Here is a 26,906-nt window from a genome sequence, read left to right on the forward strand (position 1 = left end):
TCTCTCCCTTTTCCTTTTTCCCCTTTCCCCTTCCCCCTTTTCCCTTTCCCTTTCCCCTTTTCCCTTTCCTTTCCTTTCTTTTCTGTATTTAGGACAGGTCCTACAAGATCTACAGGGTCTCACTACATAGATTGGACTTGTAGTGATTTTCCTGTTTTCAGCCTCCCAAGTGCTGGGATTACAAGCACACAACACCATGCCCAGTCTCAATTGCCATCTCAGTGTGCCCCATGGGTGGGGCTGGCATGACACACTGGCCTTCCATTCTCTTTGGAGACAGGGTCTCATTATGTAGTGCAGGGTGGACTTGAACTTGCTTGTGTAGCCCAGGTTGGCCTCAAACTCAAGGCAATCCTCCTGCCTCAGCCTCCTGAGTACTGGGATTACAGGCATGTGCCACCATACCTGGCAGTGCCACTTGGTTTCTATGTGAGTTCCCTGCACCCAGCCTGTGATGATCTCTGCCCTCGGGCACAGCAGAAACTAAAGCAGAAGTGTTGGATGTGGAAACTTCTCTGAGTCTTTTCACAAGTTGCTCAGTGACCCCTCTGTGAGATTCCTATTCTTATAGTGCCCTTCCTGCCTACTGTGGCAGAGATCCCTCACTGGAAGTGAGAGTAGGTAGGTCTTCCTGTTGTGGGTAATAGAGGCCCCCAAACTCGAGTCTTGGGTGTCTGAGTAGCTCTGGAAGCTGATTGCCATGGCTCTTTTTGGTCCTGGAGGGGAACAGAGTGGGGAAACTGGTCTTTACTTCTCTGCAGTGCAAGGTCTTCCAAATTTTTAGAAATGTTCAATAGTGATTATGGAAGCTTGCTTCAAAGAACCCAGTGTCCTCCTTACTGTGACATTCGAGGCTCACCTCTGACTGACCTCTTTTCTATCCTCCTAACTAAGCCACTGGTTCCCTCACATACCTGGCCTGATTCTTGTAGTGCCCCACCCTAAATGATCTTTTACCTTTATTTATTTATTTATTTATGTATTTATTTATTCCGTATTTTTTTAGGGAAGGGTCCCAGAGTGTTCAGGGTCTCACTACAAGATAGAACTCATAGTGATTCTCCTGTTTACAGCCTCCCAAGAGCTGGGATTACAGGTGTGCGCCACCATGCCCAGTCTCAGTTGCCAGCTGAGCAAGCCCTGGGGGCAGGGCTGGCATGGCAGACCTGGGGATCGAACCCCTGGTCCCTGCAAGTAGGCGCTTTAATCTGCTGAGCTATTTGGCCAGCCTTTACCTTTATTTTATTTTATTTTTTTGCGGCACTGGGGATTGAACTCAGGGCCTTGCGCTTGCCAGGGAAGTGCTTATTCCACTGAGCCATCTCCCCAGCCCCCCTTACCTTTATTAATATTATTTATTTATTTTTTATGTATTTGGTACGGGGTATACAGGGTCTTACTACACAGATCAGACTCATAGTGATCCTCCTGTTTTCAGCCTCCCAAGCACTGGGATTACAGGTGCACATCACCACGCCCACTCTCAATTGCTGGCTCAGTGCTCTGGGGGCAGGGCCGGCACAGCAGGTTGGGTATCAAACCTTGGTTTAGTCCACTGAGCTATCTGGCCTGCCCTGACCTTTTACCTTTATGAGGAACTAATAGAAATCCGTGGGGATCCAAATTTCAATTCACATGGTAAGATTTTGATGCTGAGGGGGCTGGGGAGACAGTTTAGCAGCATAAGTGCCTGCCCAGCAAGCACAAGTTGCTGAGTAGGATCCCTGGTAAAAAAAAAAAAAAAAAAAAAGAAATTGATGCTGGGTGATTAGTTTTCTCTTTCTGCCTGCTCATTTCCTCCTCCATTCTAGTGTCATTAAGGGGAAGAGCCAATTCAACAATTCAGTTCATTCAATCATCACTTGGTGACAAGCTATTAGCGGCTCTTCCAAGAGTCTTAATCACATGAGAACTAGGCCTGGAGAGGTTATGTTACTTCTCCTAAGGATACACAGCTTGATATACTTCTTTACTTCTAAATCCTGGTTCTCTCCTGTCTTTGGGAATTCTTTTACCAGCTGAGGGAAGTTCTTCATTTCGTACCATTTTGTACCATTCATTCATTCATTCATTCATTCATCCAGCTACCTACCCATTTCTTGTCCATCCATGCATAAATCCATCCAACCATCTGTCCATCCAGGTATCCATCCGTTCCCTATCCACTCATCTACTCGTCTATGTATCCATTCATCAAAATAGTTATTCTAAGTGTGGCGTATACAGAATCATTGACAGAAAAGAAGCCAACTAAGTTATGTACATTATTAGAAGATAGTAGATATAATGGAGAAAAACTAGAGAAGGGAGATGCAGAAGGCTGATTAGGAGGTGATATTAAACAGCGTGGCTGGGGAAGGTCTTACAGAGAAAGCAGTATCACAGCAAGGAGTTAGAAAAGGAGGGTGGCCAGGCAGTTTTCTGGGAAAAGCATACTCAGTGGAAGTTACATTAAACACAATGAAGCAGGTCTGTGGTGGTCAAGGAATAACGAGTCCAGGTGGCTGACCCTGTGCACAGGACCAAATGGCATATGAGCAGATATGAGGTCAGAGGGGAAGCAGGCCAGGGTGTGGGCCTCTAGGCCAGCATAGGACTTTGGCTTCTTTGCATGAGATAGGAGCACCTGAAGAGGGTATGTGAAGGTATATTGCCTGTTTACTTCTCTGCCGTGTGGGGAGCATGGGGAAGGATGGCAGAAACGGAAATGACGCATGAAGCCTGGAGGTGGGCAGGGCAGGTGTTTTCCTTTTCTGTTCTATTACTTATGAAACCAACCCAGAAAAGTCTGTTTCCAGTGGAGGTACCACTGCTGATTAGGGGGAGGAAACTTAGGGGTCCTAATTAGGGTTTCTGCTTTCTATTGGCCGCTTCCTTTCTTCTCCTCCAAAAGGATACTCCTTTGCATTTCTCCGAAGCTCCCCCAGCCATGTCCCACTGGATAGCACTGTCTGACCATCAGGGTTCTATCTATAGGCAGGTTCTGTAAAGAGACCCCACTTTCAGTTATTCTTGCTTCTTTGTTGCCTGGAAGGGTAGCAAAGTCAGCCTATGAGAACCTCACATGCCTAGGGCTTTAAGGCGGTAGATTGATGGGCCTCAGCTCTAGTTGGTGGCCTGTGGCTATGGAGATGGAACAGATCTTGAAAGAAGGCCCTAGGGTTAAGACTGGTGCAGTCTTATATAGGTATGTCCCATCTTTTGTATTCATAGATATCTGGGAGGATGGATATGGGTTGACTTCTTGTCAAGACCCAAGGATGGCAGTTCTTGGCCAGCTATTAGTATGGAGGCCTTGGAGCTTGTTATAAAGGCTTATTCCTGAGGCTGTGCTGCTGCCCTGAGCATGGTGCAGAGGGTCTCAGGCATAGGCTCAGGAGTTGTGCGTTTTTTTTTTTTTTATCATATAATAGTTGTTTATTTCTATGAGATGACAATAAAAGCCAAACATTTAGTGACAATTATGATATATATTTATATTCAGATACAGTTTTTGTTGTTGACTGGTTAAATGACTCGATAAAAATATCTAACCTCTCTAATGTTCAATTTTTTCTGTGTGAAAAATGAGTTTAACAATAAATACTTAGACAATACTAACTGCATGAGAAGCTTGACTCATCCACATGGCTGACACCGACAAAGGATCCGCAAACTGCAGCACAGGGTCTCAGGGCAAATCCCAAGAGAATGTGACTGAGCTGGGCCTGGGCTAGGACTGGGTCGGGAGTTGTGTTTTTAATTAAGGTCCTCTGTAGTCTTTTTGCAAAAGGTCCTTGAGCCACCTGGAGAAGCACTGACTAGGAGAGGAGGCTCATTACTGTCAGGTGTATTCAGTGCATTCAATAGGTACTTTCAGTGTGGGGTCTGGGTCATCACATAGGATTACAGATGCTGTGGGAACACAGAGAAAGCAAAATTAGGTTATTACAGAGTAGTTGGTGGGGCTCTGAGGGGGCTGTCCTTAAAGCTGAGCCCTGAAGTGGCAGCCAGAATTAGCCAGGTGTGGGCAAGGGTGGAGGGAAGGTTGGCCTTGGGAGACTTGGACACCTACCCTGAGTGAACTTGATTCCTTAAAGATTAATTTTGCACATGGGCATGGTGGCACATGCTTCAATCTCAGGTTGAGGCAGGGTTGCAAGATGAGCTTAGTATGGGCAACTTAGTGACTAAGCAAGACCCTACCTCAAAGTAAAACACTTTAAGGCTAGAGTTCATCCCTAGTACTATATACAGATAGAAACACACACACACACACACACACACACACACACACATGCACGCACGCATGCATGCACACATGCACACACACTTCTTCAGGCATGAATGATGTGAGTCTTTATGTTCAGTACTTTTTCAGGCCCAGTGGGGGCCTAAAGTACTGGGTATAGCCTATGACCTGAGGATGTCAACCTGGCAGGGAAGATAGGATGCACACGTACCCCTATCAGGTCATCACCTAGAGAAGGCAGGGTAGACAGTTGTGGACATGAGTGAGTTGAGGCCAGAGAGGGCTTGTGTGGCCTATAGGTGTAAGAGGCAGAAGGCACTATGAAGAATGAGGGATGTACACTGGGCAAGAGGGAACAGTGAGGCTGAGACCTATAGGAAAGCAGGAGGGCCTCCCAGGAAGGTGGGCCATAAATAATGGGTTGAATTTGACCCAACCAAAAGATGTGTCAAAGTCCTAATCTTAGAATGTTACATTTGTGGCCTTATTTGGAAAATAGGGTTGTTGGAAATGTTGTTAAGCTGAATTCCTAGTGGAAAAGAGTAATCCCTACATCCAACATGTGGTTTTCCTATGCGAAGAGGGGAACCACTGAGTAAAAGGTCACGTGAAGGTGAAGGAGAGAGGAGCGAGGCAGCTGCAAGCCAGAGATCACCTAGAAGGAAGTGGGAGCTACAAATGCATGAAAAGTCTGCCCATAAGGTGTTCAGAGAGAACATGACCTTGCTGACAGCTTCATTTAGACATTGGGCAACAGATCTATGAGAAAATGATATTTTTGAGATAGGGTCTTGCTGTGTAGTCCAGGCTTTCCTCAACTCACAATTCTCCTGTTTCAGCTTCCCAGGTACTGGGATTACAGCCATGTGTCATCATGCTGTGCTACATTTCTATGCTGAAGCCACCAAGTTTGTGGTATTTTGTTATAGTGGTTGTAGGAAACTGATCCAGGACTGTGTTCAGGCCTTGGTGCAAGGATTTGGCCTTTGTTTAGCTGGGGGCTGAGGGGATACTTCAAGCAGATTGGACTGTTGAGTTTCTCAGATGGTGGCCTTATGTGGCCTTCAGAATTGACCAGGGAGGGCCAGGGAGATGGCTCAGTGGAATAAGCGCTTCCCTGGCAAGCACAAGGGCCTGAGTTCAATCCCTGGTTCCGCTAAAAAATTAAAAAATAAAATAAAAAAACCAGAATTGACCAGGGAAGGTTGGCCTTGGTTAGTTAGTGTGGAATGTGCACTAATCTAGCCCTGCCCTTGGCTTTGACCTTCCTCTCTCCAGGGTCAGTCCCAAGGGACCATAGCCTTCTGTGATGTTGCCAAAGGAAAAATACATAAGAGCCCAGGGGCTCCCTCACGGCAAGAGCCTCCTCTGGTTTCCGTATTTGAATAGATGAGATAGAATGCAAAGTCTAGGCTCTTGGTGGTAGTAAACCCACCAGACTTTGCCTGAGGAGTAGAATGTCCAGACAGGGTATACTGTAGGAAGCCCTAGAGGCCTGGCTCAAAGGCCCTGGACAAGCCACAGCTCACTTGACTGAGGGACCAGGTGCTTAGGGATATAAACTAGATGCTCTGGCAAAGCTGCTCTCAGGGCAGGCAGGAGATTTGTGCAACAGTCCCCCTCAGGGTGGCCGTAGTGTGCTAGACCTCTACTTGTGGAGTTGTAAGCTCTGGTGTGAAATCCAAGGTATGAAGGCTTTGCTGCCTTCAGAGGCTTTGACTGACTGACTGACTGACTTCCTTCCTTTGTTTCTCTCTGTCTGTCTGTCTGTCTGTCTGTCTGTCTGTCTGTCTCTTTCTTCCTTTCTTTCAACAAAGTCTTGCTATGTAGTTAAATCTGGCCTTGAATTCATTGTAAACCCAGTCCGGCCTTGAATTCACAGTGATCCTCCTGCCTGAGCTTCTTGAGTGCCAGGATTACGGGTGTGTGCCACCATTCCTGGCTTGCTAGCTCCATATCTCTTTGAGAGTGTCGACTGTTCATGGAAAACCATAAGCAAGATTCTGCCCTCCCTTTTTCCACTGACCCTACTGGTTCTGGTCTCAAAATCTATAGTTTCTCTTGTCCTGAACTTAGACAACTAAGAACTAATCTCACATGGCTGTCATGTAATCAACCCTCCTCTGTCTTCTGGTGATTATAAGACCCTTCCTGCATTCTGCTAGTGATCCCAGGAATACCACCACCCTTATGATCAGCCAGCAGCCTCTCACCTGAATCCTTCTTAGAATCCCTCTATAGAGCTGTGCTGGTAAACTAGCTCAATTATAATCCACTCTGGGGGGCCTGGCCCTAGCTCAGTCCTTTAAGTGGCTGCTTCCACAAAGCTGTCAGCCTCAGGTTGCTGGAGTTCGAACCTCACAACTCTCCCGCTGGCCAAAAGTGCCCTGAAGGCATTCGAGGAAAAAAAAAAAAAAAAAAAAAAAACAAACCCTTATATAATCCACTCTGGGTGCCTCTGACATAGCTTTTGTTTGGAGGCCATAGATGAGCCAGCCCTAGAGCACCCGGCTCCATGGACAGAGTAAGATGGGAGCATAACATGGCTAGAAATACCAGGGAGAAAAGGAGATCATATTTGGGAACCTGAGTGAAGACTAGGTGAAGAGTCAAAAGACAGTGTTAGTCCTGGCTCTACCTAGCTCATGGGGTGAATTTTGGCTCCTTCTTCTCCCTCCTTGGACCTTGGTTTCCAGTTCTAGAAATCTCTAATGTACTGAGTCTTGGGGCTGTGCATGTAAGAACCCAATGGCTACATCTATTGTGGATTTCATGGCATGCTCTGGGAAAGAAAGTGGAAAAGTCTGGCCTCATGATATCTGAACAGAGGTTTTTCCAGGAGGGTCCTGTGGGCCAGAGCACAAGGGGTAGAATATCTCTACTATTGCTGTGCCAGCCTCTGCCCTTGGCTTGACCTTTCTCTTCTGCCCACACTGAGTAGAACTGGGAACAGGTGGCTTCCCTGGTTGGTCTTTGTGGCAGTTGGGGCAAGAGTTGCTAAGGACACCTCACCAGCAGAGCAGGTGGCAGTGGTGCAGGGTGCTGGTTGCTTGGCAGCCTGGGTGTGGCACTTCCTTTCACCTGCTCTGCCCACTGCTAGAGCTGCAGGCAGTGGTGGAAGAGAGGGGCCCTTGTCATTGTGTGAGGCCTTGAAAGCACTGGCTCTGATTCCTCTTGAGCAGTCTGAGCAGGGCATTCTCAAAGCTGGAGGTGTTTCTGAAGGGTTTATTGATTCGTCCCTTACTGTTTTTTTTTTTTTTGGCAGAACCAGGGATTGAACTGATTCATCCCTTACTATGAGGATGATGAGGCACTACTAATGGCCTCTCAGTATTGCTATTTCAGTGTTTTGAAGGGCTCTTAATAGTTCTCTGCCTTTGGAGGGACATCTCACCCATTTTCAGATACATGTGACCCTTGTGACTGAACTATCTAAGTAGACCCTTGAGTGTGCATTTGTGTTAGGGTGAAGTAGTCACCTCACTTCAATGGTACAGAGAAGGCTCCAGGGGCCTTCGATGTTTTTGGATAAGTCAGGCCTGGTAGAGGCAGTGACCACAGACTCTCGGCCCTTGGGATACTTTCTGTCTCGGGAGCCTTCTGGTTGCCAGACCAGCCAGACCATCAAAAGAGAGGCTGTATCAGATGTATCCTGAGCTCCCACTTAATTTTGGTTGGTAGTAGGGGCCTAGGAACCCAGAGCAGAAAGACCTGACGCAGAGTGTCAAAAGGAAGTGAGAGAAGGCAAGCTGGTTTGGCTCTTACCCAAAGCTGATTCTATTGTGGTTACTCAGGGAATTTGGGATTTTGTCAGATATTTTTGCTCTTCCAGGAAATAGTGGTTGTCATACTTGACATTTGTTGAATGCTTTTTTTTTGTGCTAGTGATCCAAGTCAGGGCTTTGTACAATTCAGGCAGGTACTGTACTACTAAGTTCTATCTCCAGACCTCTTGAATGCTTTTGGATATCATTTCAGTGTTTAAAATGCTCCAAGGGGGTTGCCACAGTAGGTATATTATTTGCATTTTATGAGTGAATGAAGTTGTATGTAGGTGGCTTAGAGAGTATCCCAAGATCATATAGCAGATTGATAAAGCAGCAAAGGCCAGAGTCCAGTGATCCTAATTTCCAGGTGTGTTCAGAGAGACTAGTATTTTGGATGAGAGGGCTGGAGCCTTATCAACCTACAAGGTATGCCAAAGCAAAGCCATAAACTATGATCCTAGTCCAGGGTGGGGAAGGTGTTAGACCTACTTCCCAAGCTAGTAAATCAAGTCAGTTTTTTACAGCCTCTCTGGGTTGAGAATGAGCTGGGTTTGGTCTGATTGCTCCCTTCACCTGCCAAGTCTCTGATGGTTCTGACCTTAGCCCAGGGCATCCTAGAGGGAGCTGTACTTCTTTGACATCCAGTGGGTGTCTCAGTGCCCAGAAGTTAGACCATCAGCCCTCCCAGCAACCCTCCTCACAGATCCTAGGAAGATTCAATTTCTTGGGGCTGGGGAGTGGGGTGGCTGGGGGAAGCCAGCCACCTGCCTCCGTCTGTTTCAGGTTCAGTTTGCATTACTTCCTCCTTCCTTTCACCCTCCAAAGGGAGGAAGTTACTGCCTTGTGACTCTTGCAAAGATCTCTGGAAAAACAGGGTGATCAATAGAATATCTCTTCTAATATTCAGTCTACAGAAAGGGGGTAGGACTTAATGTCTTGTTTCTTCCAAAGGTATTTGCCTTTCAAAAATGAATAAGCAGCTGGGCATGGTGATCCACGTCTGTAATCCCAGCTCTTGGGAGGCAGAGGTAGGAAGATTACTATGAGTTCAGAGTGAGCCTGGACTACATAGTGGATGCAAGGATGGCCTGAACTATTTGGTGAGATCCTATCTCAAAACACAAAAATGAATAACCATCCCTCAGGAATTTTCCAGGTACTCATGACAAGGTGGTTATGGAGTTTCTAGTGATTTCTTTCTGTATCTCTCAAATCAAGAATTTGTTGGAATTTGGGGTGAAATAGGGAATAAAGTTTCTGTCAATTTCTTGTTTTATGGGTTAAAAAACAATTTTTTTTAAAGGTGGGAAGATGGGCTAAGAAGTCACTATTCAAAGGCAAATGTAGCCCTTTTCCTTGGCTAAGTGGGGCTAAGCTATGGCTGGTGCTGTGGGAACTCAGGAGATGGTAAGGAGCTGGGTTCTAGAAGCATTTGATGCCAGCGGACCCTCATGGGCTTGGGGCAAGCACTTCTCAGAGTCTAAGGGTATTGCTTATTGGTGAAATCAAGCAATTAGTGTATGAGATGGTCCCTCCTACACCCCAAATCCCAGGATTCTTTCTGATTGCTCCTTTTGTCATTTTATTCTGCTCCCTGGATGGGTCATTTTGGGACTAGAGTCCACCCAGGAACCAGTTATCCTGGTGGGATCATCTTTGACTTTAGAGGCTTGGCCTGGAAACCAAAGAAACTTTCCAAGAACAGCTAACTCTTTTACTATATCCCAGTCATCTTTGTCGAGGGGAAGAGGTAAGGATTAAAAGAATGACCAAAGAGGGTTGCAGGGTCCTAGCCAGGGTCTATCTAGAAGGAAAGATCAGGCAGCTGCTGGAGACTTCGTGTTCTGAGATGCTTGGAGATAGCTTATGAGAAGCCAGTGTATGGGCGCAGGGCAGCCAGTGGATGACTTGGGACTCTTCTGCAGCCCAAAGCTGGGACATTCAGATCCAAGAGCAAATTTGAAGGATTTTTTTTTTTTTTTTTTTGTGGGGGAGAGGGGCTGGCTCAGGATGCCTTAAGGGCAGGTCTGGTAAGGCATGAGGATCTAGGGATCGAACCACAGTATCCTGAGCCTGACTGCCTTTTCCAAGAGCAAATTTGGAAATAGATCTTTTTTGTGGGCTTTTATTACTGATGAATAATAAAATAACTACATAATTGTATATTAATGATGGTCAAAGGTGTTTTATTTATATGAGTTTGCTTTCTGTAGTTTCATTTTAAAGAGATAAGTCACATGGAAGAATAAAATCAGTAGTTCCTTGTTATAAAGGTCTGCTAAAGAGACTTGGCAAGCTAAAATGTAGTTTATAATGAAGTGGGCTTACAACAGGTCAACAAAACAAAAATTCTTGAATTCTAATCTCTGGTCTTCTGATCTCCAGGTTCAATGTAGGGACAGAGCTCCCTGGCACTTGGTGCCAAGGAAGGCTTATTACAGAGGGTTGCAGATATTGGTATTCTTTACAATTACCTTGCGAAACACACAGCTACACATTAGCCCAGCCACAGAACCTGAGACCTGTGCTTGAGAAACTGCAGGAAAAGGTGCCCCGTCTCTAGTGACAAAGCTCTACTAGAAAGCCTTACTGAGCAAACATCTTGAGCCTTGCTCTGTGTCTGCTCCACATTTGATGGGTCTTCCTGTTTTCTCAGGGAGCTGTGGAGAGGGTCAAAGAATAAAAACATGCACCAGGTGTGGTGGTGCCTGCCTATAATCCTAGTACTTGGGAGGCTGAGGCAGGAGAATTGCTATGAATTTGAGGCTAGCCTGGGCTACATAGTGAGTTCAAGGCCAGGATGAACATAGCCAGACCCTGTCTCAGAAGACAAGACAAAAATAACAGAATAAGAACACTAAATAAGAATACAGTACCTTGGAAACTTGAATGAAAAATTGCCATAAGGGGATTTGTTAGGAGATAGGAGAAAATGACAGAAAGGAAACTCAAGGGAGGATTTTTAGGGCAAGGCTGGGAGATGGAATTACCTATCAGCCCTGACCCTCTGAACAGTGGGGCAGATTATCCAAGGAGGCAACAAGTATGTGAGGACAAAAACTGTAGAATGCTTTGGCATTCTACATATAACTCCCAGGCATTTGCATATAACTCTAGCACTTTATGGGACATGATGTACTAACCTCATGGGCAGTAGAAGGATGTTTGGTTTGAGGGCCATAGACTAAAGGCCAGAGCTTGCTTTTTTCTAATTAAACTCACTAGGCCCTTGGTAACTCCATCACCCTGAGTCCATGGAAAGTGTTTTGGAACAAGTGAGGAGCTCAGAAAACAGAATCAGTGCTTGGTTGGTGATGGGGAGACGAGAGAGAAGTGGAGCCCAGGGTGACAGCTGGGGCTGTGGGGCTGGTGGGAGAAGCTGGAACCCTGGCTTGCAAAGAAGGGCTGGTGGTGGAGTAGGCATGTAGAGAGCAGACCTGGCTTTGTGTGTGTCCTGCCTGGATGTGGCTGGGGCTGGTTGCATTCCATGTCAGATGTTTGGGCCTTCTGTGGTCTCTGGGGATAAGCTGGTGGCTTGCTAATTCAGGTGCCCTGATGTCAGCATCCAAGCCTGCCCAGGGATGGGGTGGTTATGTTGGCAGCAGCACATACAGTAAGGGACTGCATGTCCTGGAATGGGTCCAGACTCATTTTGCCAGGACACGACCCACCCAGGGGGCTGGTGCCTTTGCCACACTTCCTGCTCCAGGCACCAACAGAGCTTCAGCAAGAAGCTAGGTGGGGAGGGAAAGACACCAGCTTTGGATTGAAGGAAACTGAGCTGAGTGTAAAGGGTGGGTCGCTGGGCCTCAAACCTGCTGCCCAGCAGAGTCTGGGGCCCAGTGGCACAGCTGTTTCCTGGAGATCAAGCTTTGGGGGCCAATGGGACATTTTGTTTCATGGAGAGACTCTTTGCTGAGAAGGTATTTTTAGCCCAGGATGGAAGGTCACAGGGCATAAAGCTGTCATCCTGTTTTTTTCTCTCAAAGTTGTTTAGCAGATCATAGGGGCAGCTTGGCCCTAAGGTATAAAAACCACACACATGCTTGTGCGCATGCATACACACACACACACACACACACACACACACACACAACAGGGAAGAGGGGTATGGACATAAATGTACATGCACATACTCTTGACTGCCTGTATAGGGTCCAGGAGTGGAGTGGAAATACACAATAGAGTGAGGATTATGGTAAAACCTCAACACTTGGGGTCCTAACGCCCTTCGAGTCAGTGCAGGCCTCTCATTCCCATCAGGGCAGAGATTCTGGAATCAAACTCAGGACCTCATGCTGAGCTATATCCTTGGTCCTAGAAGGTCTTTTGAGAGTAACAGGAATGTTACCACCACCACCACCATCATCATTATCATCATCAGTACCAGCACAGGGAGAGCAACAGGGGCCTGTGGAAATGATGAGATTCCCCAGAAGAGACACCTCAACTACCACTGCTATTGCAAAGGCAGATCCCACACCCTGGGAGACCCCTTCAACATGGCACTCCCTAGCAGGCTGTCTCCTAATGAGGAGGGGCTGTGAGTAGAAACTTTGAGGTCAGGATTATTTGATTTATCAGTGGCAGTGCGTGGCAATTTTGTGTGTTAGGATTACTGAAGTTTTTTCTTTTCTCTTTTTAAATTTTGATGCTGGGGTTATACTTTGGACTATTTAAATCAGAACACCAAGGAATGAGGGGGAAATACAGGACCAAGTAGCACTGATTCCAGTATATAGGCAGTGCTGAGAACCACAGGTGGAGTGGCAGGCTTATGGGTGGTATGGATCAGTACCTCTCAAAATGTAACATGGGGTGGGGAAGATAGCTCAGTGGCCTAATCGCCTGCCTGGCAAGTGCAAGGTCCTGAGTTTAATCCCCACTACAGTTCAGACACACACACACACCCCAAGTAAATGAATCACCTGAGCCTCAAATTGTTAAGTGTAGATTCTCATCAGTTGGCCCTGTGTGGGGCCTAAAATCCTGAGTGGGGCAGGCTCCCAAGTGATGCTGAGGGAGCTGGTCCCTATATCTACTTTGACCAGTGAAAATCCCACCCAGAAGTTGAATAGCCTTCCGGGTAGCTCTGAGGTCTAGCACTTCTTGTGGAGCACGCAGAAGCCTGGGCCTGGCAGCACAGAATTAAGGCATGGTTCCTGCCATCCAGGAGCCAGAGGCATGAACTTGGGGAGAAAGTGCATGTAGGCAGGGACTGAGGTCCCCATGGGAAGGGATCGCTTATGCCTGAACATGTTGTGGACCAGGAGTTGGCATTTCTGGGTTTGATTTACCCCTTAGTAACCTAGGGACCATGGGCCTGCAGTAGGTCAGTGACTGTCACTAATTTGGCTCTAAAATCAGCCTGATAGTAATAAAGGAAGCTAAAAATTGTCATATATATGGAAGTGCTTGGAGGAGATTTATATCTTAGTATACGGAACTGCTTTATAATAAAAATCCCCAAAGCTTCTGAATTTGACATAGATTGGCTATCTGTGGGGACTTAAGAGGAAATGTCCATTTCCCATTCCAGCTTTCTGAGAATTGGTGGGGGCACTCTGATACAGAAGGCTATTTCCTCATCTGTCCTGGAAATTGGACCCAGTGCCTCACACATACTAGGCAGGCATTCTACCAAGGACCTACATCTATATTCCATTTTAAAATTTTGAGTCAGGGTCTTGCTAGTTTGATTAGCTGGGCACTTATGATCATTTTGCCTTAGCGCCCCCTCACCCCAAGTAGCTGGGATTATAGGTATGTACTACTACACCTAGCTCAGGAAGGCTTTTTCTTCATGGGAGGTAGAAATGGGTACACCAGGTTTGACCTCAAAGGCGATGTCTACACCCAGCAGAGAAGTAGAGAAAGAGGCCCTGACAATCGGGAGATAGGGATTGTCTCAGCTACCCCAAGCCAGGGCCTTTGTGTTTCCCCTTCCTCACCATTATGTACTGTCCTCCATGGCAGACATCTTGAAACAGATCCCAATGTGGGCAGGATGGGCAGAAGGGGTAGGGCCCAACCCTTGCTTCCCTGCTCATTTTCCAAAAATGTTAAACTTGATCATTGGCAGGGGTTTCTGAGCCTTGAACTCTCAGTCTGCTCTCTCTGTGCCCACTGATCTCTGAGTAAAGCTCTAGGCCCTTAAAAAAAGCATCCTCTTGGAAGAGGTTGGCTGAGGCCAATAGGAAGCTCAAATCCTGCCCGTTTTGGATATCTCCTCCTCAGGCCCTGTGCCCTCTAATCTGGTGTAGTGAGGCCAGCAAATGCCTGCCCTTAAGGGGACAGGGTTAGATGTATGACTTAATAAGGTTGAGAGCCACAAGTAATCCACTAAGTACTTTGCCATGTAACCTAAGATTATCTGGCCTGCAAACACCTGTTTTCACCCTTTTGCTGATAGCAGTATAAAAGCATGCTGGTTAATGACTCTAGGAACCGGCAAGGGGTGGGATGTACAAGTATCTGTCCTATCTTGGAAGTCTCTCCTCATGAGCCAGCCTGCACTTGACCATCAGCAAGGTTGCTGAAGGGCTGGAAAGGCTCACCCGTGTTTCCATCCATACACAGTTATTAAGACCTGGTAGGGAGACTCGAAGGTCAGGGCCAGGGTGTGGGAGTTCTCAGGTTAGTACAGCTTCTAGCTCCCTTAGTAATGGACAATAGGCCAGCCCTTTAACTTCTGATCCATGGTCCCTACATCTTGTATAGGAGGCAGGTGGTGGTGAAGACCTAAGGAAGGAGGCGTAGTGCTGCATACCAAGTACATGCCACACTCCTGGGAGAGGAAGTAGATTGATATAGACTGTTGAGAGGCAGAACAAGTGCCAACCCTCTGAACTGACCAATCATGTTCTAATCATTTAGAACTGCAAGTCCCTGCTTCGGGTGGCACAGAAGATGTTGGCAATTTGTTGGAGAATCATTTCTCTGCTGGAAACGCAAGTCTAGAGGAGAAAGAAAGGGCACTTTATGCAGATGCGGCCCTTCAAGACAAGAATCTGCTCCTTCACTACCCAGACAGCAGGGAGGCTGAGAGCTCAGAGCAGACCACCGCTGGGCCCCCTCCTGCTGCCACCAGCCCAGGCTCCGAGTCTGAAGCCAGCCTCTCCAATGCCTCAGCTGCAGAATCAGCTCCTCCTGGGGATGTTACAGGGCCTGGGAAGGAAGAGGAGGGCCCATCAGGAGCAGGCATCTTTCCCCTGGGAGAGGATGAGGGGCCTGCTGAAGAGGAGAGGCTAAAGCTCAATTCAGGAAGAGAGGAGAAGCCTGGGCTGGGGTTTCTCACAGCAGGAGCTGTCGGTGGGGAGACAGAAGGACAGGTGATGGGTGATGAGGTTCCCCAAGAAGCTGAGGAGTTACTAAGAGACAGTCCCATGCAGGAAGCAGCAGCAGGGCCAGCAGGGTCTGAAGTTGAGGGGACCTTTCCTAGTTTAGAGGGAGAAGAGTTCCACACCATGGAGGCAGAAAGTGAGAGGAGCACAGGGCCTGCTCAGCAGCCCACAGAGCAAGATGGGGATGCAGTGTCTGTAGAAGAGTCAGAGGCTGACATGGACACAGAAGCTGGAGAGGGGGCCAAGGACCAGTTCACATCCCAGGTCCATGTCTTGGAGGCAGAAGGCAAGAGCAGCTATGGGCCTGATCAGCAGTCTGCAGAGCTAGATGGAGATGCCTCATCTGCGAGAGAAGTGTCAGAGGCTGACATGGGCACAGAAAGTGGGGAGGAGGCTAAAGACCAGCCCCAGCCCCAACCCCAGGTCCATGCTCTGGAAACAGAAGGCGAGGGCAGCCCAAGGCCTGATCACCAGCCCACAGAGCTAGATGGAGCCCTTGATGCTGCACATGTAGGAGTAGAGTTGAAATCTGGTATGGACACAGAAGCCGGGGGAGGGGCTGAGGACCAAGGGGAGCCAAGCCCCATCCAGGAGGCTGGCCCAGCCACAGAGGTCAGTGAAGGATCTGGGAGTGCCCAGAGCCCCAGGCCTGAAGAGACTGAGGAGGACCACCCAGCTAAGGCCCAGGTGCCAGGGACGCCTGTGGAGGGCCCTGATGAGGCCTCCTCTGAAGAAGCAGGTGGTGAAGAAGGTGGAAGTGAAGAGGAAGGAGTAGTTCCTTCCCAAGAAGAGTCTGAAGAAGACAGCGGTGATGGGCCTAGCTCAGAAGAAGGGGGTGCTTCTGAAGAGACTGGGGTTCCCCAAGAAGCAACAGGAAGCACAGGCCATGAGGAAAAAGAACCTCAGCTCAGCACAGAGGAAATCAATACAGAGTCTGAGGGTGGCAAGACCCAGAATCCTGAGTCAGAGGAACCAGAAGAAGGGCATCAGGGGAGGGGGAATCCCATAATTGCTCCACAGGGTAGGAATTAATTCTTTAAGGCATCCCTAGCACCTGGGGCAGCCACATTCTTCATGGAAGTCTTGTATGTAATGGGACAGTCAGGGTTGGGCTGGGTAGGACAGCCTCTAGCTAGTCCCTGCTTGTTGAGTGGGGCTGTAGCTGGGTCCTTGGCCTGGGGAGATGCCTTGGGCTGCCCCTCAGACACTTACCTCCAGTGTGGAGGGACTGAGTGAGGGGGTCCAGAGAGATTTGACCATTTCTGAGTCAGGCCCTCAGGAACTTCCCCATTAGGGTCACTACTTTAACATAGATCAGTGCTTCAAGGATAAGGGGACAAGAGGACTGATGGTAGAGTTTGAGATCCCAAATTGTCTGATAGAAGGTTGTTGGTAGGGATGAGTTGGGAAGTGAATATTCATCTTGTGGCCTAGTACCTGTGTCTCCTCTTGAAGACCTCCCACAGGAGGTATGGGGAGCTAGAACTGAGGGGTTAGGATGGTGGTAACCCAGATTATGACCACCAGGGTCCCTTGAATGCCTGACTAAGGCTGTGTAGCCCTCAAAGGATTATGAAGTAGGAGGGAAGAAGAGAGGGGATATATCTGCTGTGGAGGATGCTCAGGCTCCTCAGACTCCAGCTGTGTGCATGGCCAGAGCAGAAGTCAGGCTTTCAGAGTAAAGGTTGGGGTTAAGTCTTCACTTTCCCACATAGCTTCCTCCAACTTTCCTTGCAGAATCTAATGTATGTGCTCTCTGCTGGGTACTTGCACCCTGCATAAAGGAGGTGGGGCTGCAATCAGTATGCTCTTCACCTTTTTCTGATCCTCCTAATTTTGGGTCTGAGGCTGCTTGGCTTTGATCTGAAATACCTCAGGAGGCGTGTTGGTACTGGCCTTCCTCTACCCCACAAGTGTAAGTCCACCCCCTCCTCTGAGCAGACAGCCTTGTGATCCAGAGACCCATGGATGTGGGCAAGCTTCTCTGCTTGGGGAGCTGGTTTGTGGCAGGCCAGGGCATTTCTTTGCATGGTCAGAAGGACAGTTAATCCCCCGCGCATGCATGTGCACAAACATACCCAATGCACTGCAGCATCCCTCTACCATTCTCCTATGAGTGTGATCCACTAAGGTATTCATTCCATCAGTCAGATGACTGCCTAGAGCCCCTGTGGGTGCCTGTTGCCTTGGGATGAGATACAGACCCTGGTGGTGACCCCTGCAAGGCTGTCTGGTCAGCTCCTGTGGACCTCTTCTGCTCTCCAGCACCCAGGTCTCCGTGCCTGTGGCTGCCCATAGACTTCTTCTTGCTTTTTGCTAAACTCGTGACAGGCCCTTTGCAAAACAAACAAACAAGCGAACAAACACTTTCCTTTCTTCAGTAATTAGCTCCTACTTGAGAAGTTTTCTCCAACTCCCTGCCAAGTCTGTAGGCATGCTTCTTAGGTACTCTTAGCGGTAGGATGTTTTTCTTTCCTAGCCTCCTCACTGCTCACAATATATATTTTTATTTTGCTGTTTTCTTTCTTTCTTTTTTTTTTTAACAGTAGTGGGGATTGAAGCCATGACATTTGCAATGAGCAACATCCCCAGCTCAATGGGAGATTAAAATTTTTATTTATTTTTATTAAAAAATTTTGAGATAGGGTCTTTCTAAGTTGCCCAGACTGAGCTTGAATTTGCAGTCCTCCTGCCCCAGCCTCCTAGATTACTGAGATTACAAGCATGGGCCACCATGCCTGGTAATTGCTACCTATATAAAAAATAATTTAGCCTTTCTCCCGCTGACACTAGGACAGGTCCCAAGGGAAGAGCTGTGCCTCTGTGGGTAACACTATTTTTAGCATGAAGCCTCACAGCATACAATAAAGTTTTTTTGAATAAATAAAATGGATAGCTGTGCTTAGACACCGAGTTTAAATTTTCAAATTGCATCCTAGAGGCAGAGCACGATTCGGTTTAAGCTGGTGGCTTGCTTAGCACTTACTTGAGGCCCAGCCCCATTCCATTCCTGCGAGGCTTAGAACTTTGCTCAAACTCTGTTGTCTGCTCCTCTCTGCAGAAGACACAGAGGATGCGAGTGAAGAAGCCCCACTGAGGGACCGCTCCCACATCGAGAAGACCTTGATGCTAAGTGAAGACAAGCCAGCTGATGAGTTTTCAGGTAAGCCGAGGAGGGAGACAGGCCTGGTTAGCCCTGTGGGCAGCAGCTAGGCAGAGCCTCTGAGGTGAGAAGGAGCCAGAACACAATGGGCCTGTAGCTAGAGAGGACCACAGGGAGGAGGAGAGCCCTGGAGGAGGATTTGTGATCAGGGCCTAGGCCAACCAGCAGGGAGGAGGATAGTGATCCAAGCAGAAGGACCTGTGGAAGTGCTGAGGGCAAATCCCAGCACTGCCTCCTGAAAGACGAGGAGCAAGGAGTCTCTACTCTGGCTCGGAAGATAGTTAATAACAATGCATCCCATTTGCTTTTTTAGTTTGCAAATCTCTTTGATGTTTCGTTTCATCCTAATAATAACCCAAGGATTCAGTAATGCTTATTGTCTTCTCTTAAACCAATGAGCTAGTTAAGCTCAGAGCAAGGCAGCGATTTGCTTTGGGTTCAGAGCCAGAGAGGGCAGAGCGGGGGCTAGAGCCTTCCTAGCCTAACCCTGGGTCCCACATACCATTCTCTTGTGCTAACACCCAGCAGCTTCCCGTTGTTCTCTGGGGCTGTGCTCTCCCAGGAGGATACCTGGGAATGTTGGGATCCTCTTAGGATCACCAGTGAAGTCATGTGCAAGGTCCGGGGTGGCTGGCCATGTTGCAGACTTGCTGGCTAAGGGCAAGTTGAAGGGGGCAGCAGAGAGGAAGAGCTTGAATGCTTATCTCGCAGAGAGGGCCTTTAGATGGACTATGTACTGAGCTGGTGTCTTCAGACACACTGTTTAGGTGGGGAAAGAGGGGAGAGGTTTAAAATCATGGCTAAGGCAGCTTTGTAGGGTTGGTAGGAATGTTTTGTTTGAGGATTTCAGAAGATTCTGATGTGGACCAGCTCTCTCCATGACATTATGTAATCACCCACTGAGAAATTCCCTGATCCTCCCCAGGCAGAGGCAAAACCAATTGCCCTGTAAGATTGCTCCCCAGTGGAAGACCCAACTGGAACCTACCCTGTCTGATCCTTTCCCCCACCCATTCCTTTCTGCCTTTAGCGGTGTTACAGCGTCTTCGAAAGATATACCATACATCCATCAAGCCCCTGGAGCAGTCTTACAAATACAATGAACTCCGGCAGCATGAGATCACAGGTATATTGTGAGTCTGGAGTGGGGAGGAGGGCTGTATCTCTGACCCACTGTCGTGCCCCCTCAGGTTCACAAGCTCCATGGGTACATAGAGGATGCTAGGGCTGAGCTCTCCTGCAGAGCTGGCTAGGACAGGGACCTCAGTCCTGTGAAGCAACCCCATCATGCTCAAAAATATATGAGAGTTTGACAGATAGCATTTCGCTGTGACAGCATTTCATTGTGAAACACTTATGTCTCAGTACTACAGATTTTGATTTTCAGGGTAGTGATGTCAGCTTTAATTCCTGAGCTCAAAAGTCCTCGAGACTTTTCTATTCACTTAGTGCATCATTTTGGAGTCCTCTGATTGGCCCAAGATCCTCTTTACCTCCTTATTAAAGCTCTTCCTGAGTGGTTTCTCTTGGACATGAATTCTTTTTTCTATTTTCAAAAAGATAAATTTCTTTAGAAAAACTTTAAAACAATACAGAATTTCAAAACAAGATGATAGGAAATCAACAATTGTTATATTGTGTATTGTTATCTTCAAAGTAGTTGTTCAGATCAGGGATTTTAAAAAAATTGTTTTATTTATTTATTTAAACCTTAAACATTTTCTCTTTTTATTTTATGGGAAAAAGATAAAACAAAATTTCATAGCAAAATAATAGAAGAATAACAATAGTTAATACATTACATGTTATCTTTAAAGTAGTTGCTCAGGGTACAACATATGGGCATAAAAATTTCTCCAATTGATATTAGCATAAACTTATCCTTTTAAAGATCTAAGAGATACCAGTAGTGTAACTGACTTACATTTTTCCCTTTTTCCTACTGTTCTTTCCCTTTCACCTATCCTAGCTCTTGTTTCCTTTTGAACAATTTCCTCCCATTTCACAAATCTATTGTACATAAAAATTGTTTTTTAATTGGTTTTCTTTTTTTAAAAATTTATTTATTTATTTAATTCATTTATTTTTGTGTGTGTGTGTGTCCAGCTCAGCCCACCAGGGGGCGGTGCTGGCTGGCATGTGGTGCTGGGGGATTGAACCATGGTCCAGGTGTTTTGCTAAGCTTGTTATAAGTAGGTGCTTTAGACCACTGAGCCATCTCACCAGCCCCAAATTGGTTTTCAAAGTACCAAAATAAAACATACTGCAAATTTTTTTCAAATACTATCATACTTGAACTAAAAATTCCTTCATTGATCTCCAGCTTCTCTAATTCCACTGTCAGAGATACCCACTGTTACAGCTTCTTGTGAATGCCTGCAGAGATTTCCTATAGATATGTGATAAAAAGTATACTTTGTCTTTTACACAAATGGGATCATATTATGCTAACTGTGTGTACACGTGTGGATGACATGTCCCTGAACGCCTGTGTATATGTTTGCATGTGTAGGTCTCCCTTGTTCTCTCTGGTGGCTGCCTGGTTCTGTCCTGCATGAATGCACTGTCATCTCCTGATGGACAATAGGATGCTTTCAATTTTTCATTTTAAAAAATGTTCTAGGGCTGGTGAGATGGCTCAGTGGTCCAAAGCACCTACTTGGAACAAGCTTAGCAAGGCACAGGGTCCGCAGTTCAATCCCCCAGCACCACATGCCAGCCAGCCCCGCCCCCTGGTGGGCTGAGCTGGCCACACACACACACACACATAAATAAATAAATAAAACATTAAAAAAATGTTCTAAACATGACTATAATCATATATTTTATACAAGTACATTGGTAGGATATGTTCTTGAAAAATGGAACACTAGAGTTAAACATTTTGATAGTTGCTGCCAAATTGCCTTCAGTATACTAGTTTTTTGCTCACAAGAATGCTAGTAAGAGTTCTTGTTCTCCCATTGCTGTGCCATGTCTAAGTGTTACTCATGTTTGTGGTGCTGGGAAAGGAACTCAGGGCTTCATACATGCCAGTGAGCATTCTAGCACTGATTTACATACCTAGCTGTTGTTACCTTTCAAAGCTTTTGTAATGATATCTTATTTTGGTTGATTGATTGATGAATTGATTGTGCCAGGGGTGGAAGCCAGGACCTTGAGAGTGCTAGGCAAGTACTCTACTACTGAGCTACACTCTCAGCCCTTAGTGCAGTTTCAATTGTGAGATCACAAATCTCTTCCTGTGTTAACTGGATATTTCCATATTGTCTCCCTTGATTCTCTCAATGATTATAGAGTGGATGTCTGAGAAGTGCTGGGATACCTAGATTATAGAGTTGGAATGAGGATTGTGACGTTATATTTCTTCTCCTAGGAATTAGCCTGTCCCATCACTTTCCGTACTGTTTCTTGCAAACAGAGGTGTGAGGTTACCCAGTCTCCTAGTGGCCTTCCTTTGTCCTTTGCACTGTCTTCTTTCCTGGCTCTCTATCCTGTGATGTAGCCCTTCCAGGAGGGACTGATGTTGACGCAGCTGAGGCCAGGAGGCTGCTGCCCAGGTGCTCTGCACGGAGGGCCTTCTGGCTCCTGGCCTTACTTTCTGGACCTGGCTCTTCTCCCCTAGTCTCTCACTAGTTCCTGCCGGGCCTGCTGTCCCTCAGGGTCGTGGCAGACAACAACATATACCCGCAATGCCCCCTGCTGTGGAGAGCTGGAACAGCAGCGCAGGAAGCCCTGTTTGTGATGTTTCAGCATTTTCAGGTCCAATGTTTAACTTGGTGTCACCCAGGCATGTGTAAAGAGGCTTTTTGTAAAGTATCTATGGCTATAACCAGGGACTTCTGTCATCCTCAGCCTGCCCACAATCACATCAGATGGGTCTTGACCTCTCTTTGCTCCTCCCTCTTTCATGCACAGGCTGTGTGTGTGTGTGTTTACAGAAAGAGAAAGGGGGGCACAGTATTGCTTTCAATGCATGTGTGCCTACCATTTACAAGATATCATCTTCTAGGACTTGCCTTCACCTCAGAGAAAGAAAACCAGACCATCAAAAAGAAAGTAATATTGTACTACTCTGTATATAAAAAAGATAGGGGATAAGATATCTACAAACACTTTATACATGCATTAAGGTATCTTGAAAAGTATATAAGAAACTAGTCTGGTACCAGGCACAGTAGTGTGTGTATGTTGTCCATATTGCTTGGGAGGCTGAGATAGGATTATTTAAGCCTGGGAAATGGGAGGCCAGTCTAGGTGACACAGTAAGATTCTGTATCCAAAGGGGAAAAAAGGGAATTAGCAGCTGTAGTTACCTATGGAGGCAATGATATGACCCAGGCAACAACATATGAGGCAAGGATGAGAGTTTTCTCTTGTCTTTTTTTTTACTTCTGATATTATTATTATTATTATTATTATTATTATTATTAATATATTTGGTTGTTATAGGGTCTCGCTATGCAGCTTGGACTCATTGTGATCCTCCTGTTTTTAGCCTCCCCAGTGCTGGGATTATAGGTGTACGCCCCTAAGCCCGGACTCTGGCTGGCTCAGCCTGTCCTGGGGATCAAACCTTGGTTCCTGTGCTTGCCTAAGCTTGTCTAAGCAGGTGCTTTGGTCCACTCAGCTATCTTGCCAGCCCCTTTATACTTCTGATTTCTGAGCTAAGAAATTAAATAAAAGTAAAAGAAATAAATGAAAAAAGCTGATATGATGGCACATGCCTATAATTCCAGCTACTCAGGAGATTGAAGCAGGAGGACTGCAAGCTCAAGGTAACCTTGGGCAACTTAATGATACCCTGTCTCTTAGCTTTTTTTTTTTTTTTTTTGGTGAAACCAGGGATTGAACTCAGGCTCTTGTGCTTGCCAGGCAAGTGCTTATTCTAATGAGCCATCTCCCCGGCCCCAATACCCTGTCTCAAAAGGAAAAAATGGAAAAGCATACCAGTAATCCTAGTAATTGGGAGGTTGAAGCCAGAGAATGGAAAGTTCAAAGGCAGCCTGGAGTATGTAGTGAGACTTTGTATCAAAAAATAAACAAAAACAAAAAAAAAAATTTAAAAGGGGTGGACTTGTAACTTAGTGTTCCCTGGGTTTTATTTCTGGTACTGAAAAGAAGAAAAGAAAAGAAGAACAAAAAAAGCAGGCCTACAAGCTCAGGGAGACAGGATGGTTTGGAGAACTAGATGCTCAGTATCCCAGGCTGATTGTTCAGATAATTGCTAAGAGGGAAGGGGCCTTGACTCAACAGTAAGATTGACTGCAGCCTATGTCAAAAGTCCCTACTCCCTTTCTTGACTCTGCTTTTGTTTTTCCTTTTAAGGTGCTAGGTTTCTTTCATGTGCTAAGCAAGCACTCTACCACTGAACTACATCCCTACTTTTGAAAGTGCTAGAAAACTTTCTACTATTCTTGAAAGCCCCACTGTCCCAACTTTTGAAAGCACTAGAGAATGTTGCTTTTTTTCTTAGGGATCCTGATGGAGTGGTCCAAGCAGGACATGCTCCCCAGCAAGGCCCCTGGAAGGCATGGAACTTGGACAAAGGGTCTAAGAACATAAGGATGCCCTGTTCAGGATTTGATCTTGGACAGTAGCACATGTGTCATGAGCTTTAGAGGCTAATATGTGAGACTGGCCCTAGAGTTCAGGCTTAGGCTGAGTACGTGAGGGATTTAGGGAGTCACATTGAAGAGGAGAGCAAAGCTTTGGAACCAGGAACAGGCAGGGCTGGATTTCAGATGGTGCAGGATTGTGTATAAGCTCCTTCTGTGTCCTTTCTTCTATCAGTCTAGTGGCAGAGTTTCAACTTTTCTCCATGTGAAAGCTCTATCCTCCTTTTAATGAACTATTCTCTTCCAGATTTAACCACGAGTCCTTGCTCAGAGTGAGAGTCTAAGCCAGTAGGTATTGAATTCACTTCTTTCTTCTAGTGTAGGGAGAAGTGTTAAGGGTCTGGGCAAGGTGAAAATAAGGACTTAGACATTTTTTTGGTTTGTTGTTCTTGAGACAGGATTTCACTCCGTAGTGCAGGCTGGCATTGAACTAAGGCAATTGTCTGTCTTAGCTTCCTGAGTCCTGGGATTACATGCAAGCATGTGCTGTCACACCTGGCTTGTGACATCTTTTAACTGAGTGACTGCTTTTGATTGCTGCACGTGGTTTGATCCATATAGAATCCTACAACTCAGTTGGATGACAGTCAGGGATGCAGAGGGCTTTAGAGAGTAGTGCTGCTCTTATAGTAAGAACCCATGTTAGTTCACTTTAATTTTTATTTGCTGTTGTCCACAGATGGGGAAATTACGTCTAAGCCAATGGTGCTGTTCCTTGGACCATGGAGTGTTGGTAAATCCACCATGATAAACTACCTCCTTGGGTTGGAAGATACTCGCTACCAGCTCTATACAGGTAAGATATTTTTTTTCATGTTAGTACTTGAGTGCCATATGTAAAAGCAGTATGAAAAATTAAAACATTAACATAATCTTTAATCTAATAATTAAAACCATGTACAAGAAACTGGCAGCTATCCCAGGGTTCATAGCAGCAGTATTAGTAATAGCCCCAAAGTGGAAGCAGCCCAAATGTCCATTAGTAGATGTATGGAAACCAAAATGTGGTCTGTCCTTACAGTAGAATGTTATTCAACTTTAGAAAAGAATGATGCATGCTACCTAAATGTATCAGACACAGCTGATACATGCTATAGCATGGACGAGCCTTGAAGATATTATGCTAAGTGAAACTTGCCAGATACAAAAAGATAATTGTTGTATGATTCCACTGATATGAGGTATCTACAGTGGGAATATTCATAGAGACAGAAAATAGAGTAGAGGTTGCCAGGAGTTAGAAGAGGAGAGGGAAAGAGAGGAGAGGGAAAGAGAGTTTCAGTTGGGAAAATGAAAAAGTGCTGGAAATAGATGGCAGTGATCGTTACACAATAATGTGAATGTACTTAATGCCACTAACTGTACATTTAAAGATGCTCAAAATGATAAATCCATGTTAGTTTTATTTTGCCATAATGTAAAGAACTACTGATTTATCAAACATATCCTGTCCTTATGACAAATCCCTCTGAGACACCTTCTTTTTCCATTGTTACATTCTTTGTAGTAGCCTGTTTTGCAGAGATTACTGTTTTTGTATAATTTCACCCATGTGTAGGTGCTGAGCCCACCACCTCTGAGTTCACAGTCCTCATGCATGGGCCTAAGCTGAAAACCATTGAGGGTATTGTCATGGCTGCTGACAGTGCCAGGTCCTTCTCACCCCTGGAGAAGTTTGGCCAGAATTTCCTAGAGAAGCTCATTGGCATTGAGGTTCCCCACAAGCTTCTGGAGCGGGTCACTTTTGTGGATACACCTGGCATCATTGAGAACCGCAAGCAGCAAGAAAGAGGTAATTAGTGCCCATTTCTGAACAGCAATTTCTCTCTTACTGTTGTGACAGTAGGGGTTAAGTGAGCAGGGAGAAGACATGTGCCCAGCACTGTCCAAGATCAGGAGATACATTTTTTACCTCTAACTCCTTCTTGTCACTGAGGTGCCATTTGGGTTTTGAAGTATCTTGTTCTCCTATCTCCCCAAGGATGATTTGTTTTGGGGACAGTGTTTTCCCAGGAGACCTAGAGTTCTCTGTAAGAAGAGAAGTCCAGGTGGGGGCCACGTTGTCTTTGGAAGGCCCAATCTGTCCTGGGTAGTCAAAAAGACTGGACTAATTGGATCGCTATGTATGGCTTCTGGCTAAACTGAGCCTGGGACTCTGAGGTTTGCTCTATATTGGGCCTGAACTTCAACTGTTTGTATGCCCACTTTCTGCTTTGTTAGGTCTGCTTTAATTTAAACCTTGATCAGACCTTCTAGAACACTGCTTGTTTTTAGGTGACAGAGGAAAGCTACTTTGAGCTTGGCAGATAGGAGACAATGACATGGGCTTCTGAGTATTGCTGTGACACAAGGCTATCTATGTGTATTGATGAGTCCTATAAGTGGCAGTCATAAGAATATGTGGCCAGATGGTGGATCTCAGTGTACAATTATGACTCTCACTTGAATTATAACTAAACCTTGTATTAGTAATAGTAATATTATCATTAATAAGTCATAGCAAAATAACTTCATTGTACCCATATTATACATTGGGTAATTTTATGCATCATTGGTTAGCTATTATTTTTATGATATTCTTCATTCCTTATTTTGTATAGAATAAAATTGAAAAAATAAGCAGTAAAAAGAACTAAAATATATTGGACACTGTTATATATATCTAGAGATTTAGTTAGGTGCTTTTCTATTTTATTACCACATGGTAATCTTTACATCAGTTTTGGTGTTATTGCTCTTGTAGTCAAAGAGCTAGAGTTTAAGAGCATCTACTATTCAGCTAGC

At 46.0% G+C, this 26,906-nt stretch overlaps 1 protein-coding gene across 2 annotated transcripts in view; it reads left to right on the top strand.

Moving 5' to 3' along the window:
- Window positions 1-26,906, top strand: part of Srl (sarcalumenin) — a 42,584-nt gene that overhangs the window by 12,671 nt on the left and 3,007 nt on the right. The window contains exons 2-6 of one of the 2 annotated variants that reach the window (XM_023711453.1): window positions 14,875-16,362; window positions 18,403-18,504; window positions 19,535-19,630; window positions 24,802-24,918; window positions 25,681-25,914. In XM_023711453.1, the coding sequence (XP_023567221.1) occupies window positions 14,875-16,362; window positions 18,403-18,504; window positions 19,535-19,630; window positions 24,802-24,918; window positions 25,681-25,914 (2,037 nt within the window). The remainder of the gene's footprint in view (window positions 1-14,874; window positions 16,363-18,402; window positions 18,505-19,534; window positions 19,631-24,801; window positions 24,919-25,680; window positions 25,915-26,906) is intronic. The other variant, XM_004627816.2, reaches the window with a different exon arrangement.

Source organism: Octodon degus, unplaced genomic scaffold, assembly GCF_000260255.1.
Source record: "Octodon degus isolate 3935 unplaced genomic scaffold, OctDeg1.0 scaffold00021, whole genome shotgun sequence".
Classification (NCBI taxonomy): Eukaryota; Metazoa; Chordata; class Mammalia; order Rodentia; family Octodontidae; genus Octodon; species Octodon degus.